The following is a 17,054-nucleotide window of genomic DNA, read 5'->3' as shown; positions in this document are numbered from 1 at the left end:
AGCTTTTACCTTTTCCATGACTAACAAAAAAGTTTCCGGGCCGGGACCGGAGACAGACCGGGACGGTTGCCGGCTGCGGGGGATTACCCTGACGCTGGACTCTCCCCCCAGAGTTATTCGACACGCAGGGCGTACACTATTCCTATTCAGGGCATTCTCTAGTAGTGCACATGCAAGGCACTGGAGTTTGTTGAGGCGGCAAGTTATGTAATGGGTTTAGTAAAAGAAGGTCTGTCTTCCACATGAGGCAACCTGGCGCCGGTATCATGGAAGACAATTCGCAGGTTCTGAGGCGAGAGTTTGGATCCTGAAGACCTTGGCATGTAGACAAACAACCCTCCCTACCAGAGTATCCCCCGCTGCACATGCACGGTGATCAGGAAAAGAAACGCAGGGCTTTAGGAGGGGAGGCTTTAGTTCCAAGGTGGTTTAAACAAATGGCTGTAAGAAAGACGTTGAAGCACATTCCTCCCAGAAGCAAGCGTCTCATATCTAGAGTGCCTAGGCCAGTATCTACGCTTGGTAACATCTCGCGCCGAGGTGATTAAGAACAGTCTGGACATTGTTGCAGTAAGTTTTCAAAGCGACACTGGAAACCCCATGATCGATGGATGAAACCCGACTCATAGCAAAATAGGCTAGTTGATGTTATATTCATGTCAGACCGCGCCTTTCGGGATCCATTTCTAGCTTGGATTACGGAGCACTTCTAGATACCGAATATCAGAATGTATGATGTCGTCACTACAAAAGAGGCCACGTCTTTTCTCGCCAGCAGGTTTCCACGTTTCTTACTCTGTCATTATCACCAGCCTCAGTCGACAAGTCACAAGTGCTTTTTTTCTTCTTGTTGATATCGGGACACACATTAGACTAGAAGTTCGGCCACGTACTAAGTGCAAAGCGAAATTCTCATTATCCCAAAAGCGGTCTCGGACAAAGCTACATAGGCCGCCATCATACCTGTCGCCACGAAATGACCAAGACGACGCTTCCAGAAGACTTCGTAATCACGGACCGGAACGGAATCGTCGAAAACAGACACGCTGTCCACGCCGCCGTCGTCGACTGCAGCGGCAAGCTTCTCCTGACCGCCGGCAACCCGTCTCGCATGACCCTGGCTCGGTCCGCCGCCAAACCTGCCCAGGCGCTCGCGGTCCTCGAAACCCCCGGCTTTGACCGGTACGGGTTCGACGAGGCCGATCTCGCCCTGATGTGCGCGTCCCACAACAGCGAAGACCGCCACGTCGCACGGGCGAGGTCGATGCTGTCCAAGGTCGGGGCCCGGGAGTCGGACCTGCGCTGCGGCGGGCATCCGTCCATCTGCCCGGTCCTCAACAGCTCGTGGATCCGGGCCGGCTTCACCCCGACCGAGATCAACAACAACTGTTCCGGGAAGCACGCCGGCATGCTGGGCGGCGCAAGGGCGCTCGGTGCCGGGTTCGCCGACTATCACCTCCCGACCCACCCAATCCAGATCAAGGTGAGGGAGATCGTCCGAGACTTGAGCAGCGTATCCGAGGAAGGGGACGATGTCAAATGGGCCATCGACGGCTGCAACCTGCCCGCGCCAGGCCTTCCCTTGGTATCCATGGCACGCATCTACGCCGGTTTCGCGGCCGCAGCCGACGCCGTCGAAGAGAGTGAGAACACGGCGGCGCCAAGAGCAGAGCAGATGGCCCGGGTCTTCCACGCCATGTCGAAGTTCCCCGAAATGGTGGGAGGGGAGGGACGCTTCTGCACGGTGCTCATGGAGGCCTTCGAGGGGGCCGTCATCGGCAAAGTGGGCGCCGACGGGTGTTACGGAGTCGGGATCCGGGCTTCTGACGACACGAGGCGGCTCGGCGCGGACGGCGCCGTGGGGATCGCCGTCAAGATCGAGGACGGGAGCCTCGGGATACTGTATTCCGCCGTCGCAGAGATCCTGCAGCAGCTTCGCGTTGGGACAGACGAGGCGAGAGGGAAGTTGGCGGCCTTCCACCACATCAAGCGAGTGAACACAATGGGCGTGGAGACGGGGAGGATCTCTCATGCCTTCCAGTTACGGCAGAGTAGCCATTAGAGCCTCTACTATTGCCGCCTAGGTTTGATATGTCAAGGGTGTTGAGGAATGTATTCATAGAAATGAATGTGACCTTTCTGAGTTGTGCAAATGAAATGATATTGGGTGATTGATCAGTCACAACGTATTATTGCTTGAAAGTCAAGCCCGTAACATGTGTACAAAATTAATCAATCACCATTACAACAGCTCTACGAACACATCTTCTTACGCAGCTTGATGGTTCCCTGCCACCCCTTATAGTCATGAAGGTCCAATATTCCAGCACCTGCATAAGAGGCCGAGAAGCACCGCCGTGCAGTTCCAGAAAGCACCGAAACATGGCCGGATGTCTCATGATGAGTCATAGTAGGAAATGAATGGCTCTGGTGTCCCCCCCCCCTCTCCCCCCCGCCTCAACTCTCTGGTGTAGACTTGTCTGTGCCCCCCCCCCTTCGGCTTTATGGCGAAGATGCAGCAATTCTTGTGGAACTGCGCAGAGAAGTTACCCCGACTGTAGTCAGCAGGCTTTGAAATCACCCCCCACGAATCAAGCGAGAACGAAAAAGACGCCCCGTCGTCACAGCCTGCAGTGTCTTCCAAGCGACAGGGTCTCAATTTACGGCACGGTCTGGAACGGCCGCCACACCTTTGACGTCAGGTCTGCAGGAGCCGGCATGCGAGATAAGGTGCGTAAGCAACCTTTGGCATTCCAAAACTAAGTTCTTCCTCTCCAGCGATCCCCCCATACCGGGGTGATCCAAAACTGACATGAAGGGGGCGGCGTTCGATCTTCGGGACGGTTACGATGTTTCCCCGCTCACCCAAGTTTGTAATCACTTGCAGGGCCAGGTCGATATTTGAGATTATCTTTCTCGGGATGGAATATATAAGATCTGGGCGCCATGGCTGCTTAGATTGAATTGAACGACATTGGTCAACACATATCATCCCAATCAAACCAAAAATTTCAGCTGTCCTAGACTCTAAACAGTTCAACATGGTTGCCATAGACGACAAGACCACGGCCACCTTCATCCCCCTCTCCGGCGTTGCCGAAGACGGCTGGTCCACGGAAGACGAGGCCACGGCGACCTGCCTCTGCGGTACGGTCCAACTCGTTTTTGTAAGTTAGAACCTACCTCACTCCCAGCGAAGGCAGAAGAGGTTGTTGAGAGGACGCTGCTAAACCCCTCGCCCGCAGCCCACCCAAGGACCCGGCCTCGTCGACCGCTTCCTCTGCCACTGCGCAGACTGCCGCAAGATCTCGTCCTCCATGTTCTGCTCCAACTTCACCGTCGCCGACAGCCACCTGCGGCACGTGCGCGGCAAGGAGGACATCAAAGTCTTCAGCCAGTCGCGCACCATCGCCACGGGCAACGACATGGCCAACCACTTCTGCGGCAACTGCGGCACGCTTCTGTACCGCGTCAGCTCGGGGCTGCCGGGGATGAGCATCCTGCGCATCGGCACCGTCGACGACTTCCGGCTCGCCGAGACCAAGTTGAAGCCGCAGGTGGAACAGTTCGTCGGCACGCGCGCGGCTTGGCTGACGCCGCTGGATGGGGTGATGCAGATGGAAAGGATGCATACTCAGGAGGATATTGATAGCCTTCACAAATAAAGATTGGTGATAAAGACAGTGATTTCATCTTACTTGTTCTATTTAGAGGCCAATCAATTCTCAGTGTTTCTAAATGTGTTTTTTAACTCATCAGAACTTCACGCTCTTTCTGCTCAATCCGTCTTAGCAATATTAACGCGTTTAAAATATCAAATAATCGATAAAGTGGAGTCGTTGAGAATTCGGAACAGAGCGAGAGAGAGGGGAGGAGACAGGATGAAGAAGAGGATGGATGATAGGGCAAGAGATAGGGTCATAGAAGTTCGTTAGGTTAATATATGAGAATAACAGCAGTGTTTTTAAATTCAAGAAAGAGGGCACAGAAGCCGATTACGGATAATGATAAGGTTAATACGATTTTATATCAAAATTCTCATTTTTGGTCTCCCATCAAATTTGTTACATGTAAAGCAGCACAGAGATATGGTAGCACTTTTGCTTCTTTAGAGACGCGTTTCATAAGGCTGATAAATATGCCTTCAAATACAGTACCTATTTACAAGAGTACTATATGATATCTCGAAAGCTACCAGAGCATCCAAGCTGCCGTATTGCTCAAGGTTTATGCAAAGCCAGTGAGTGGCCTATAAGCAACATAAAATAGGCTTGGTATAGGACAGACCGTCACAGTACAACACCGCGATAGATTTACCAAGTAGTCACTTTCACATGATTTAAAAAAAGACTTCACGCAAAACATCAAGAAGTAACTAACCTTCTGCTGCGGTGATGTACAATGTCTCATCTGGCTTCTTCTCTGGGGTGAGACTTGGTTATTGTCACATGTAGGTGATCACTCATCATACGGTTTGTATACTAACCATTGCATTGTGGCTAATGGGCATGAAATACAGGAATTGAACATCAGTAAACGAATGACTACATGAGAACATGACAAAGATTTCAAGCTTCATGGTATTAAGACGCTTCCAGGTAGTATGTCTTTTTGTCACTTTGCCAGCTCACCAGTCTCTCATTATACGTTTCAGCCGTAATTTGTAGCAAAAGTAGTCCATGGACCTTTTCTCCATCGGCCCCGGGTCTAGTGAAGCCACCTTGTGTCGGAGTGGTCGTTGCTTTTGTTGCGCGTGTCCGCCCGCCGCCTGCTGCCATGCATCGAGCACCGCGGCCCCGAGCTTCACCGATCGAGTCGCGCACACACAGACCGTCGGCCCGTATGCGCCCGCATGATAGCGGAACACGAACTGATGGTCGATTCTCGAGGCCCATATCTCCATGGTCTTCAGTGATGGCATCCGCAAAGCGGCTGTGGCCGCCATCAACAGCAGGCTGTCCAAGTGGGATGCGCCAGGCATTATGTCGCCGGTTTCTGTGGTGAGTACCAGCCGTTCGAGAACCGGCCAAGACCCCACGGTCGCATATTGGGCGGATGGGATCCTGTTTGCGTCTTCGTGGCACTGGAAGAATTCTCTGGCATCGAATGCGTGGCATACATATCGCGAGAGTCCGAAGCCCATGGCTCGCTTTGACGGATGCCAAGACGAGCTTCTTGCTGTAAGCGTTTTTGGGGTCCGGTCTCACATACATTCCCAACCGAGACTCCCACAGCTGTACCGACTTGACCGTGGCGGAGCTTTCGACGCATTGGAACAACGACGTGTTCGCTTGGCTCCGGGCGATGTGCCCCTCCACATTGATAGAGCGTCCGGCCGAGTAGTTGATCGTTTCGAGGCAGCACAAGCTGGGAAGGTTTCAGGACAGAGACTCCGCCGAGAAGCTGCGTAGTTTTGATTGCTCATGGACAACCGTTCGATGATGGGCACCCGCGGAAGCGGCGGGCGGGCGAGGCCTGGGCCGAAGAGGCTACCGAGAAGGCATCTCTCGGAGTCTTGCGAATAAATACGAGACCGGCTGAGATGGGGTCGATCGTTGCGGTGGTTGAGCTGGTGTTCTGCATCGCTGCGGGAACTAAGACTGATATCCAGTGAGATACCGTGTGCATCCTTGGCGTCTCCCCATTTGGAGAGAACACGGAACAGATCGTGCAGTGCCTCTTGGAGCATTTTGTCGTTTACCCTCTGGAAAACCCCGGAATCCGGTCGGTCAAAGTCTTTTCTGGCGTTGTACTCTTCCGTGGTTACATGGAGCGAGATCCGCTTGACGAGCTTCGTTCGGTCGCCGCGTACGTTCGCGTCCAATTCGGTGACGTCCGGTCCGGGATGCCGGATGCTCAAAGTTTCAAAGATTTGAGGTTGGAAGAAGGCTCTCCGTTCTGCCAGAACGGTGGAGAAATTCGAGAGCCGACTACGCCCTTCAACCAATCTTTCGAGCTCTTCCAGGACCATCAGCCGAATCTCCGGGGGCAGAATTGCCCGTGGAAGCTGAAGGCCAGCGCCATGTCCATGGCTGAGACCGCCATTGAGTACGTGATAGGCGTCTGAACGCAGAGGCATTGCTGGCTGGAGCGCGAGACCGTGGGGATAACAAGTTTGGAGTGTAATTTTATGGTTGAGTGAAAGACGATCAGGAAAGAGTTCAAAGACCAATATATAACGTGATGTCATAATCAGAGGGGTGTCCTCGAGGTCGAAAAGGTCCCCAAGGTCAAGGGGGACGGCTGTATTTGAGCCTGGCGATCAAGGGAGAAAAAATGTAGTTTGAGGTTGACTGAGTTGCTCGTCGACCTGCGCTGTGACTCTCGACAACCTGACCCAAGATGTTCAACCTAAGGAACAGCCATTGAGATTGTTGACTAGGACCACTCAACGTATGATTGGGTGTCTTCTGTCTAAGAACTTGGTCCTTGAACCGGTAGCCATCCCTATCCCGATTATGAACGAAAACAAACCACAGCGAACGTAACAGTACTATAATCTTACCAACTGCTAGTCGAAAAACTCACAAGGGTACCGCGAGGGCAATTGAACTGCCTACATTTGTCTGGATCATCACAAAGAGAGGAGTCGACGAGACATACAGGCCGGGCAGGAATCAGACAAGGAGTCAATAGGCAGTAGTCGTCAGTCAAACATGGCTGTATCAACCCAGCCGAGAGACCATCACCCGTAACGGGTTGCCTGCAAAAGCAATAACTGAGTGTTCGAGACATGTCATTGCTACCAGCGTCGCGGAATCGTCGGTAACCCAGCTCGGCGCCAACATGTTCGCCGGTGATTCAGACGCGTCTTCAACAGCCGACACACCAAAAATACAGACAGAGCTCGACTGGAACGCCAAGTTGCAACATGTTCCATGCATATCAGTCATATGTCGTGTTCACATAGAGTCCCGTTCATACTCGTCCGCCAGTCTCATCTCGGAAGACTCACTCCCCCCTGACCCTTTGGTGCAAAATCACCTCCACGGCCAATAACTTAGGCCGGTCTCCCTTTTCCTTTCTGCAACACGGCAAACTGTGGCCAACTCCAAACAAACTCGGGTGCGTCCCTCAACAGACTGGTGTGTGTATATATATCCTCCTCCTCCAAGATGTCTTCCAAGCATTATCCACCCCCCCTCCCCTTCACAACATCAACCCTGGTCTTCCGCCCCGGACTCACTCAACATCAGCCCCTCGAGTTGCTCGGCCATGTACCGCCCCTGCGCCGCCTCGGGGTCCGTCATGGCCAGGTCAAAGTCGACGATCCACCGCGCCTCGGCCTTGTCCGTCATGCCCTGGCCCGCGGCCCGACGTCTCGCGATCTCGGCCAGCCGCCGCAGCACGCCGGCCGCCTTCTCCGCCGGGATCGCCTCGTGCCGCATCGCCATGCCTACTATGCCCTGAGCGACGGACCCGAACACGGGGAAGGATACGTACAGGTCCTCCAGCGCGGAGAGGCACAGGTCCAGGTAGAACCGCCGCTCGTCGGCCGTCGGCTCGTTGTCATTGTTGTCGTACTTGTTGCTATTGCTGTTGTTTTTATTGTTGTTGTTTGTATTGTTGTCGTCATCGTCGTCGTTGGGGGGTTCCACCTGTGTCATGACCGCCGCCGCCGTCGCCGTGCCGGCCTCGCGGATCGTGGCGTTGGCAACGTAGACGACTGCCGTCTTCCACAGCATCGAGAGGCTGGCGCTCTTGTGGCGCAGTCGGTACAGGAGGAGCAGTCGCTTGAGCTGCGTGACGGACGCCGTATAGACGGCCTCCGGGGTGGCCAAGTCTGTGGAGAAGGACGGCAGCCGTTCGGACCGGAGGGGGGAGTCGAGAAAGGGGCGGAAGAGGTCGGTTACGACGGCGTGGAAGTAGATGCTGCGGTTATGACGGCGTGTTAGTAAACGAGGCAATGCAATACCACAACAAGCTGCCGCCGGCTTTTTGTGTGTGGTCTCGGAAACAAAAGGAAGCAAAAACACCACTCTGAGTTGCTTAAAGAAAATAAGCCCTGGGGAGAGACCAGGAAGCGCAGGGGGATCAAGCTAGCTCACTGCATCATCACAACGTTATGGCCGTTCTCCTCTGCCCTCGCCAGCTGGAGGGGCAGCGCGCTCGCCCAGCGGAGCAGCCGGTGGTAAGTCTCCTCGGCGAACCTCAGAGAGGGCGGCTGCTGTAGTAGGTCGTCATCCTGGGGCCCGTAGAACCTCCTCAGGACGTCGCTGAAGATGATCCACATGTCGCTCGAGGCACTCATCACCTGCGCGTGAAGCGCTATCGTCATCGCCGTCGTCGTCGTCGTCGTCGTCGTCGTCGTACTGTCGATCCCGGGACGGGAGGCGGAGGAGTCCCCCGGCTTGGGAAGCAACGGCGGTGTTTCGATCTCGAAGATGTGGTAATGAAGGGAGTACACGCTGCTCGGCAAAGCGTCAACGCATGGCTTATCTCGTCGGCTGGTGTCACAAACGGACGGCAACAGCCAGCCAGCCAGCCAGCCAGCCAGCTAGCTAGCTGGCTGCTGCTCCCTTCCAAAGACATGATACTTACGACACCCAATTGTAGACGCCCCAGGCCGTGTAGGAGGCCGTCCTGGCCCAGTCCTCGTGGTTGCCGAGCCACATGCCGGCGGACTCGGACTGGGAGGTGACGTCGAAGAGGCCCATCAGCCTGCCGAGGCTGACGCTCTCCTGGAGGAACTGCAGGCTCATGTCGTCCTTGCCATAGGTGGCGGCGCACATGCTCAGTATCTGTAGGGCGGAGATGGTCGTCAGGCTGTTGAGCTGGGGCTGGTCGGAGAAGTGCTGCTGCGCCTGGGCGAAGAAGGCGACGCTGTAGGCGGCGGCGTCGGGTTGGAGAGGTGTCAAGGCTTGCTGTTCGTGTCAGATGAGGAGGTGTGTGTGTGTGTATGTGTGTGTGTATTCTTGTGGGATAATAGGAGGAGGAAGAGGGGGCGGGACAGACAAAGATGATGGGAGCGGAAACAAACGTACACATGCCCAGCATAGGATGGCGGTGACCAGGAAAGACGAGCAGAAGGAGTTCTGCAGGCTGACGAGGTCTTGTAGAAAGAGGTCGGCGTTGAACAGGGGCATGGTTGCGTAGTCATTTTCGAGATAGTGGGATATGGCGGTGATGGCGAGGTCGTTCGGGATGGCGACGGGCGTCCACTGGGAGATGTCGAGCAGGCGGAGGCGCTCGTCGAAGAAGGGGCCGAGCAGGTCGGCGTGGGCTGGGTCCGGCGAGCCCATCTTGATCTCGAACTGGTCGTCGTTGTCGTCGTCCTCTTGGTCCGGGGTCATGTAGGCTTGCGTGGAGAGCGGCGGCACGTCCGGGCACGGAGATGGCCTACGGCAAATTACGGAGTGTCAGTTGTACAGTCGCCACGGGCCGAGCACAAAATCCTTTCCTTCTCGAACGCGCGCGTGTATATATGTGTGTGTGCAGCCGAAGCAAATGGATGGCACACACATACACACACACACCAGATCAATGAGAAGAGGAGGGGGGCATCTGAGAAATCCCGTTTTTTTGTGTTCGAGTATGGAATTTTCTCGTACACAACAGTTTGTCCCTGACGCAACCAAGGCGTTGTCATGGACTTGAGCATCTCCTCCTGGGGCAGGTCGGCGTACGACACGGGGAACAGGGCGGGATAGGCGACGGGGTGTCGGAGGGTGAGTTCGAAGTCCAAGGTGTTCTGGGACGGCGGCAGCAGGCCCCGGATGTGTCGGTGCTCGATGAGATGGGATGAGGACGGGAGGGACGGGCTGCCGGATTCATTGCGCAGCTTGCTCAGGAGACCGAGGGCCTGTTCGTGAGGCAGCGTCCTCAGGGACTCGACCATGTGGCTCGAGCCGTGGCCCCTGGGCTCTTCGCCCTCGGGGACGGTGACGCGGTGTCGGATGCTGTACGTGTAAGCGCAGGCCTCGGACCTATGCTCGCACATGAGGCACCGGGGCAGTCGTCCATCGCACTGGGGGACAGACAAACAACGAAATCAGTTTATTCTTTTGGGTTGTTGGGGGGGGAGAGGGGGGGAGCACGAGGGAGGCAAGGCAATGGGGGAAAAAACGGACCTTGGTCTTTCGTTTCCGACAAGGATCGCAGGCGCTGTTTGTCTTCCGCTGCCGAGGAGCACGACGGACGCTGAACCGACCGGCGTCGAGGGCGGCGTGGTCGTCGGCGGAGGATCCCGCGGCGGATAGGGGCCGGGGGCGCAGCGGACGGAGGGGCGTCATCACGAAAGGATGCGGCAGGGACACATGTTCAATTCGGAACTGGTCGAGGAGGAGGCAGAGCCGTTGGTGAGATGAAGACTGATGGAGGGAAGGCGGATTGCATGGGCCGGCGGAGTGGTATCAAGCAGCAACATGCGCGCGCATGTGTATCCGTAGCAGCAGCAGCAGCAGTAGTAGTGATAGTAGTAGTAATAGTAGTAGTATGGTAGGGTATGTACGTAGGCATGGATGTATGTATGCATGTGCAGAGGTGTGTGTGCAGAGGGAGGAATGGACTGAATGCCTCCCAATGGCCTGCGCCGGCTCCCCTGACATCACCCTGGGAGGCGAATCCAAGCTTTCGGAGCATCGTCCGGAAGCTCTCCGGGCCTTTTCCGTGTCATGATTGGTCCAGCGGCTTGGAGGGACCGGAGATGTTCGGGGCTGCCTCCCATTGGTCGTCGTCGTCGAGAGGACCGACCCCGAGCGAGTACTTGTATCCATATTACACAGGAGAGTACAGAGGACAGGGTACATACATGGCACATCATGGCCGGATTCTTTGATGGATGTACCTGCACCTATGGCCGGGCTGGGCCGGGCTCTGACTGTGAGACTGTGACGATATTGTGACGACTGTGAGTAGGTAGGGGGTAGGTAGGTACTGATGAGGAAATGCTACAACCCGCGACTTTCAAAGACATTACAATGTCGGTTTGTTTTGTTTCTAAGAGACTGACTGACTGACTGACTGACTGACTGGGGTCTGGACTACTATGTATATCACTGACGAGGGCCTGGAACAACCCGCGACTCTTGTCGGAGACAAAGGACACTCGCTGGGCCTGGATTATATGCAGTAGTGTCTCGTACCATCGGAAAAAAAACACCCACCCCTAAGAAAAACAATGCTCATCAGAGCAAAGACATGTGTGTCACACGTTGTCCGCCAAGTCTCATCCCACTCCTTCAGGCAATGCATCCAGATCCGGGCCCAGCGTCACCCCATACAAGCTTCATCTTTAGGACTCCGACGACGTATTAGATAGGCTAACAAAGGGCGGCTCCGGGGTATGGAATGCGACAATCAGCACTCATCCTAGCCTTATTTACATCGGACTGCTCACCAACGGCTCGTCTTGCAAGTAAGCCATACATCGTACAGGTAGTACGTGGCAATCCATCTCGTCTGATTGATGCCCTCCCTAGCGTCGATGTTGATGTGTCTCGCTTTGGTATGGAAGAACAGACGACCATGCTGGTGGTGGTGGTGGTGGTGGTGGAGTAATAAACCTTCACTCCTGTTGGGGAGATCAGGCCATCATCCAGCGATTGGGTTTCTCGGCCCAAGCTTTTATACTTTGACAGTCCAAGTACAGTCCCGCTTCTTACAAGTCACGCAATAGAGTCGCTAACAAGGAGGGAGGGGTCAGTGACAACAGCCCTTTTGGAGTTTGGTTAAACTCGTGTCACTTGTGCTGGCGTCAACGCATGATTTACTTTCCACGGTTCTCCTCACCCCCGCGAACACCAACGGTCGTTGTGCCTTGACGTCTGCCACAGCGGCATCAAAGCTCTATTCTTATTATTATCCATTGGTCTGTTCGGAAAACGCCCCACGGCATCTGAACATTGCCTGGGCACAGATGGCGCTGAAACGTCAAAACATGTCGGGGGGAATTACCCCAAGAGTCCCGAGGGACGTTCATCCAAGCCATTACAGGGCAACCGTAGGCGTTGGGAAATTGAGCACACAATGGAGCGACTCCTGGTGGCCTCCGTCCATCATCCGCTTGTTGATGACGATGAAGACCAAAGACTAAACACTCGAGCTCGTCAGACGTGGAATTGGAATGTCACTGTGCCTTTATATGTCCCCCTCCCGCTCCCCTCCATCCCGCGGAAAGGGGGGCTCCGTTGATCAAGTATCGACCATCTTAGCAACCGACAGACCGAGGCATCCCTCGATTTTCCCTAGTCACCCAAAGCTCTCTCTCCTCCCGTTAGGATGACCCGGAACGGCATCTCCAGGGTGAAGACTGGCTGCACCACGTGCAAGTAAGTGTGAATGCCCGTCTATCCATCTATGCCTTTCATCACATGATGGTAGGTAGCATGCATCGGGATGTATCATTACCATGCATCAAACGATATATCAACCACATAAGTACAAGCCATCACTCTCACCTCTGCTGACACATATGTTCCGTCCCCCCCTCCCCCAAGAATCCGCCGGGTGAAATGCGACGAGAAGCGCCCATGCTGCTCACGCTGCCTCTCCACAGGCCGCCGGTGCGACGGCTACGTCTCGCCGCCGTCGGGCTCTCACTCCTGGGCCCAGCTGCTCCGCTCGGCCCCTCCGCAAAAGACCATCGCCCTGACGCGCCTGAACCGTGACGGCTCGGCCGCCGTCGACCGCGCCGCGCTCTTCTACCACCGCGTCGCCGCGCCGGCCCTCGCCGGGTGCCTCAGCAAGACCTTCTGGACCACCGCCGTCGCCCAGGTGGCCCTCCAGGAGCCCGTCGCTGGCCACGCCGTGCTGGCCCTCAGCTCCATCTTCGAGTCCTTCACCGAGGGCATCCCCGGCACGATGATGACGACGACTACGACGACAACGACGACCACCACCACCACCACCTTCGCCGCGTGGCACTACGGCGAGGCCCTGCGGCTCCTGCGCACGACGCGGGACCGCGCCCTCGTCCTCTTCGTTTGCGTGCTCTTCATCGCCATCGAGCTGCTGCGCAAGAACGCCGCCGCCGTCATCACCCACTGCCGCCACGGCATCAACATCCTCAACGAGACCCGCGCCGAGTCCGGCTTTCTGCGGAAGCACGTCGTGCCCGCCATGCGCCAGCTGAGCATCGTCCCCTTCTTCTTCGGCGCCGACCCCAAGACGTTCCCGCTCATCGACAGACCCGTGTTTTTGTCGTCGTCTTCGTCGTCGTCGTCTCCCGCGCGGTTTTTCGCCAGCGTCGCCGAGGCGTACGAGAGCCAGATGGCCCTCTACACGCGTCTGGTCCGGTTCCTGCAGATCGGCGAGGAAGCCCGGCTGGCCAAGGGGCACGTGGGGCCCGAGCCGGACAGGAGGTGGACGCGCAAGTTCCTCATGATCGACATGGACCGCTGGCACGAGGCGTTCCGCGCCCTCAAGGCCGGCCGCGGCCGGCACACGGGCAGGGACAGGACGGTCCTCAACCTGCTGGAGATCCGCCACATTATGGGCCGGGTCCAGATAGAGCTGTTCGACTCGGCGTCGGAGCGCGACTACGACGCCTACGTGGACGACTACCGCGCCGTCGTCGATTTGACGACCGAAGCGGCGGCGGCGGAGGAGGAGGAGGAGGAGGAGGGGGAGGTCGAAAAAGCTAACGCCGTCCACAATCCCGCGGGCTCACCGGGCCCGAAGAGGGTCTCGAAGGTCTTGACCAATGACTCGGTGCTTGAGGTGGACTTAAGCACGCTGCTGTACACCGTCGTCGCCAAGTGCCGCTGCTTGCGCCTGCGTCTCGTGGCGCTGAAGCTGATGGAGTCGCTGGCGCGGCCGAGGGAGAACGTCTGGTCGAGGCGCATCACCATCGTGGCCGCCCGGCGCCTCATCGAGATGGAGCACGACATTTCTCTCCCAGATGATCTCGACGAGGAGGACTGGGGAGAGGAGGAGGAGGACGGGGTTCTCCCACCCGAAGAGAGACGGGTCGTCAACGTCAAATTCCCCTTTGGGAATGCCGGGAAGAGGGGGCCCTTGAGGAACCTCTGTTTTTACTTGAGAGATCCTAAAGACGGCCATATGATCACGAGGAGTGAGTGGCTCTCGATAGAGGAGCCGTCAGGGAGGGGTCGGGGGTGAACTGAAGGAGATATATCACACTGTTAATGCCCGTCCGTGAATCTAGCGGCCACTAATGTAGAAATGAAACAAGCTTGGGCTTCGTCCCCCATCATCATCATCATCATCATCATCATGGCCTCGTTTTACTCGTACTGTCCACCTACACATTTTAGCCCCCCGGCACAACTTTCTCCTCTTCCTCTTCCATAATACGACTTTGTCAGTTATCACAGCCCGCCGATGGGGCTGTTCCTGTGGTGTCTGTATCGTATAAACGCCCTATGGAGTCGACGTTAGCAGATGATCCAGATACGGCTCATACAAGTCATAGAATACCGTCAATCAGCCACTCCCTTGCTTGTCTCCTTAGCTTACATCAGTGGTGCCTGGATGTATAACGAAGCCACGTGAAGGAGGCGTTTTTTGGTTGACACATGTAAAAGAGACGTCGTAAGCCCGTCAGATGCCCGCGTCCCCTCCAGCCACCGCCAGCCGGAATGCCTACTCCCACGCCATCATCATCTTCTTCTTGTCGCCCATGTCCATCGGGAGCCCCGAGAGGCGGTCGTAGAGCAGGGCCAGCCTAGAGAGGTAGCCGAAGCACGCGGCGCCCGTGACGAGGCCCATGGCGACCCGGAAGAAGTCGGCGTTGCCGCGCTGGTACTTGACGACGAAGCTGACGTTGGTGAGGACCGCGTGCAGCTCCCGCTCGGCGCCGTGGATGGCGTCCATGCACTGGGCGACGCTGCCGCCGGCCCCGAGGCCCAGGAGCCCGCAGCACGGCTTCACAAGCTCGTCCGCGAAGGCGGCAACCTCAGCGTTGTCGTCGCCGTCGTCGTCGTCGTCGCGGACAGAGCTGCCGTACGAGGAGACCCGGTCCATCATCTCGCGCACGGGTCGGACGGCGGCCACGAGCACGGCACGGAGGCGACTCCTGCTCAGGCCAGGGTCGTTGATGTCAAGGAGGCTGAGCGGCTCGAGACAGCGGGCGACATGCTTGTCTCCGGCGAGGTCCCGCTTGACGATCGTCTTCAGCAAGAGGCGGTCCTCGTCGGAGAGGGGATCGTTGCGGGCGGCATCTTCCGCGAGCAGCTGGCCGATGTCGACCTCCCGGGGCAGCGTCGGGGCGCTTACGTCTCGGTCCGACCGAAGGGGCCAGGCGAGATATCCGTCCGGGCCGAGGGTGACAAGCTCCGAGATGTGACCGGCGTCCTGCGCCATGCGGAGGTCGGCGATGTGCGCGCGGAAGTAGGCGGTGAGGATTTCGACGACGGACTTGCGCGAGTACACCAGCTGGTCCGCATTGGTCTCGTCTTCGTCACCGGCATCAGGGGTATCGACTGGCTTCTTCTGCAATGTGCTATCTTTCTTCTTTGATAGGAAAGCAAGCGTATCGATGGCGACGCCGGTGATCATGGGAAAGGGGAAGCGGACCTCCGTCACGGGCGCGCTCCAGAGCTGGTGGCGGTCCTGGTCTCGGTACGGCGTCACGGACTCGACGCCGAAGTACTTCTGATCAAGAGGTTCCCCTTCGTTGCGGTCGAGAATGTGCTGGGGCACCCAGGTCCTATGCATCATGACGCGGCGCATCACGTCGCCGTGGCCCTTCCTCCCCTCGTTGGTGTAGCCGGGGAAGCCGAGGGTGTAGATGTCGGGCATCATGAGCGTCGCCGTCAGCTCTGGCGACGGCGGCTCGCGGGTGCCGCAGTTCAGGGGCATGACGAGCCGGGATCCGTCAAAGGACGGGGGCACGATCTCCTCCCAGTCCTCGTCCCGGAGATTCAGCGCCCTGACGCAGCCAAAGACGAACCCGTGGTCGATGTCATCCGGGTCGATCTTGAAAGCCTCGTTGAACTGCGTGTCCTTGGCGTACAGGGCCGAGACGACGCGGAAGATGTGGGCGTAGGCGGAGAGGCCGTGTTCCTCGTGGAGGCGGAAGTAATGCGTCGAGTACAGGATGAGCACCGCCAGATCAACATACGGGACGGGGCGGGCGAGGTCGCCCGTCAGGCTCGGGGGAATGGGAGGGCGGCGTCTCTTGCTCGACGCCAGCTCGGGCTGGTACTCGGTCGTGTCGCAGTAGGCCGCCCAGGCGATGGCCATGGACACGGCCAGGTTGACGGGCACGATGTCGCGCGGGTACTTGGCAAGAAACGACTCGACCTCGTCGACGAGGCTCTTGGGCACCCTGATGCTGTCGAGCTTGGGCATGTCCATCATGAAGGGCTCCCAGTTCCCCACCTTCAGATGCTGGAATGCGTGATAGTCCGGCTTGGCGGCCGGGTCCCTGACCAGGACGGGGCATGGCTGACCCGTGGAGAACGCGACTTGCTGATTGCGCAGGTGCTGCTCCCTCTCGCCCCGAGAGACCTGGCGGAAGGGGATGTTGTCCTTGGCGAGGAACTCGGGGCCGAGGGACTGGGTCTTGAGGAAGGCCAGCTGGCGAGGCCGCAGCATGTCGACGGGCGGGACGATGAGGCCTCCGCGTTTGTTGGTTGCGCCGTTGCCGAACATGACGCCGCTGTACGAGTTGTCCATGTTCGGGTCTGCGCTGCTGCCGTGCGGGCGGATAAAGACGGGGATGAAGAGGCCGCCTTCGATGCCGGCGTAGTACGAGTCCTCGGATAGGTTGGTGTCGGCTTTGTAGCGTCGATGAGCTCGTTTGAGGGCCCTGAGGACGACCATGTTGTCGGCATCGCGGGGGAGGATGACGCGCTCGAGGGGTTGGGCGCCGAAGACGAAGTCCTTGGGGATCTCGGACATATCGTAGAGCTGGCCCTTCCACCGCCAGCGAGACTCGGTGAGCGTGACGAGAGGCGGGATGGGGACGGCGGCGGCGACGGCGGCGGGTTCTTGGGGGACCTTGTCGGCCATTCTCGGTTGACTTGGATTGAATCCAATAATCTTTTTCTGATGGTGATGCCGCAGTAGCGATTCGATGATGCTCAGAAGAGTATGACTGTGAGGAAAAAGGTAGAGAGACGGATGACTATTGATGGGAAGCGTTTGAT

At 57.2% G+C, this 17,054-nt stretch overlaps 7 protein-coding genes across 7 annotated transcripts; 3 read left to right on the top strand and 4 right to left on the bottom strand.

Moving 5' to 3' along the window:
* Positions 1–292: 292 nt before the first annotated feature.
* On the top strand, positions 293–2,254 carry CDEST_01771 (Putative L-asparaginase II). The gene is made up of 2 exons (XM_062917930.1): positions 293–570; positions 638–2,254. The coding sequence occupies exon 2, from the start codon at positions 977–979 to the stop codon at positions 2,060–2,062; it is 1,086 nt and encodes a 361-aa protein (XP_062773981.1). The 5' UTR covers positions 293–570; positions 638–976; the 3' UTR covers positions 2,063–2,254.
* Positions 2,255–2,659: 405 nt separating this feature from the next.
* On the top strand, positions 2,660–3,678 carry CDEST_01770 (Putative CENP-V/GFA domain, Mss4-like superfamily protein). The gene is made up of 2 exons (XM_062917929.1): positions 2,660–3,167; positions 3,246–3,678. The coding sequence occupies exons 1-2, from the start codon at positions 3,042–3,044 to the stop codon at positions 3,663–3,665; spliced, it is 546 nt and encodes a 181-aa protein (XP_062773980.1). The 5' UTR covers positions 2,660–3,041; the 3' UTR covers positions 3,666–3,678.
* Positions 3,679–4,627: 949 nt separating this feature from the next.
* Positions 4,628–5,143, bottom strand: CDEST_01769 (uncharacterized protein; the record flags this gene model as incomplete). Its single annotated transcript, XM_062917928.1, has 1 exon — positions 4,628–5,143. One exon carries the CDS (start codon positions 5,141–5,143, stop codon positions 4,628–4,630), a length of 516 nt encoding a protein of 171 aa, XP_062773979.1.
* Positions 5,144–5,203: 60 nt separating this feature from the next.
* Positions 5,204–6,190, bottom strand: CDEST_01768 (uncharacterized protein; the record flags this gene model as incomplete). Its single annotated transcript, XM_062917927.1, has 1 exon — positions 5,204–6,190. The coding sequence occupies one exon, from the start codon at positions 6,188–6,190 to the stop codon at positions 5,204–5,206; it is 987 nt and encodes a 328-aa protein (XP_062773978.1).
* Positions 6,191–7,157: 967 nt separating this feature from the next.
* On the bottom strand, positions 7,158–10,232 carry CDEST_01767 (Putative zn(2)Cys(6) fungal-type DNA-binding domain-containing protein; the record flags this gene model as incomplete). The annotated part of the gene is made up of 6 exons (XM_062917926.1): positions 7,158–7,872; positions 8,049–8,408; positions 8,542–8,864; positions 8,985–9,339; positions 9,552–9,967; positions 10,071–10,232. 6 exons carry the CDS (start codon positions 10,230–10,232, stop codon positions 7,158–7,160), a joined length of 2,331 nt encoding a protein of 776 aa, XP_062773977.1.
* A 1,987-nt stretch (positions 10,233–12,219) lies between these two features.
* CDEST_01766 (Putative zn(2)Cys(6) fungal-type DNA-binding domain-containing protein) lies at positions 12,220–14,071 on the top strand (the record flags this gene model as incomplete). The annotated part of the gene is made up of 2 exons (XM_062917925.1): positions 12,220–12,269; positions 12,438–14,071. The coding sequence occupies 2 exons, from the start codon at positions 12,220–12,222 to the stop codon at positions 14,059–14,061; spliced, it is 1,674 nt and encodes a 557-aa protein (XP_062773976.1). The 3' UTR covers positions 14,062–14,071.
* Positions 14,072–14,544: 473 nt separating this feature from the next.
* On the bottom strand, positions 14,545–16,917 carry CDEST_01765 (uncharacterized protein; the record flags this gene model as incomplete). The annotated part of the gene is made up of 1 exon (XM_062917924.1): positions 14,545–16,917. One exon carries the CDS (start codon positions 16,915–16,917, stop codon positions 14,545–14,547), a length of 2,373 nt encoding a protein of 790 aa, XP_062773975.1.
* Between the last annotated feature and the right edge of the window lie 137 nt (positions 16,918–17,054).

The sequence above is a fragment of the Colletotrichum destructivum genome, chromosome 1 (genome assembly GCF_034447905.1).
Source record: "Colletotrichum destructivum chromosome 1, complete sequence".
Lineage (NCBI taxonomy): Eukaryota > Fungi > Ascomycota > Sordariomycetes > Glomerellales > Glomerellaceae > Colletotrichum > Colletotrichum destructivum.
This window is presented reverse-complemented; position numbering and strand designations above follow the sequence as displayed.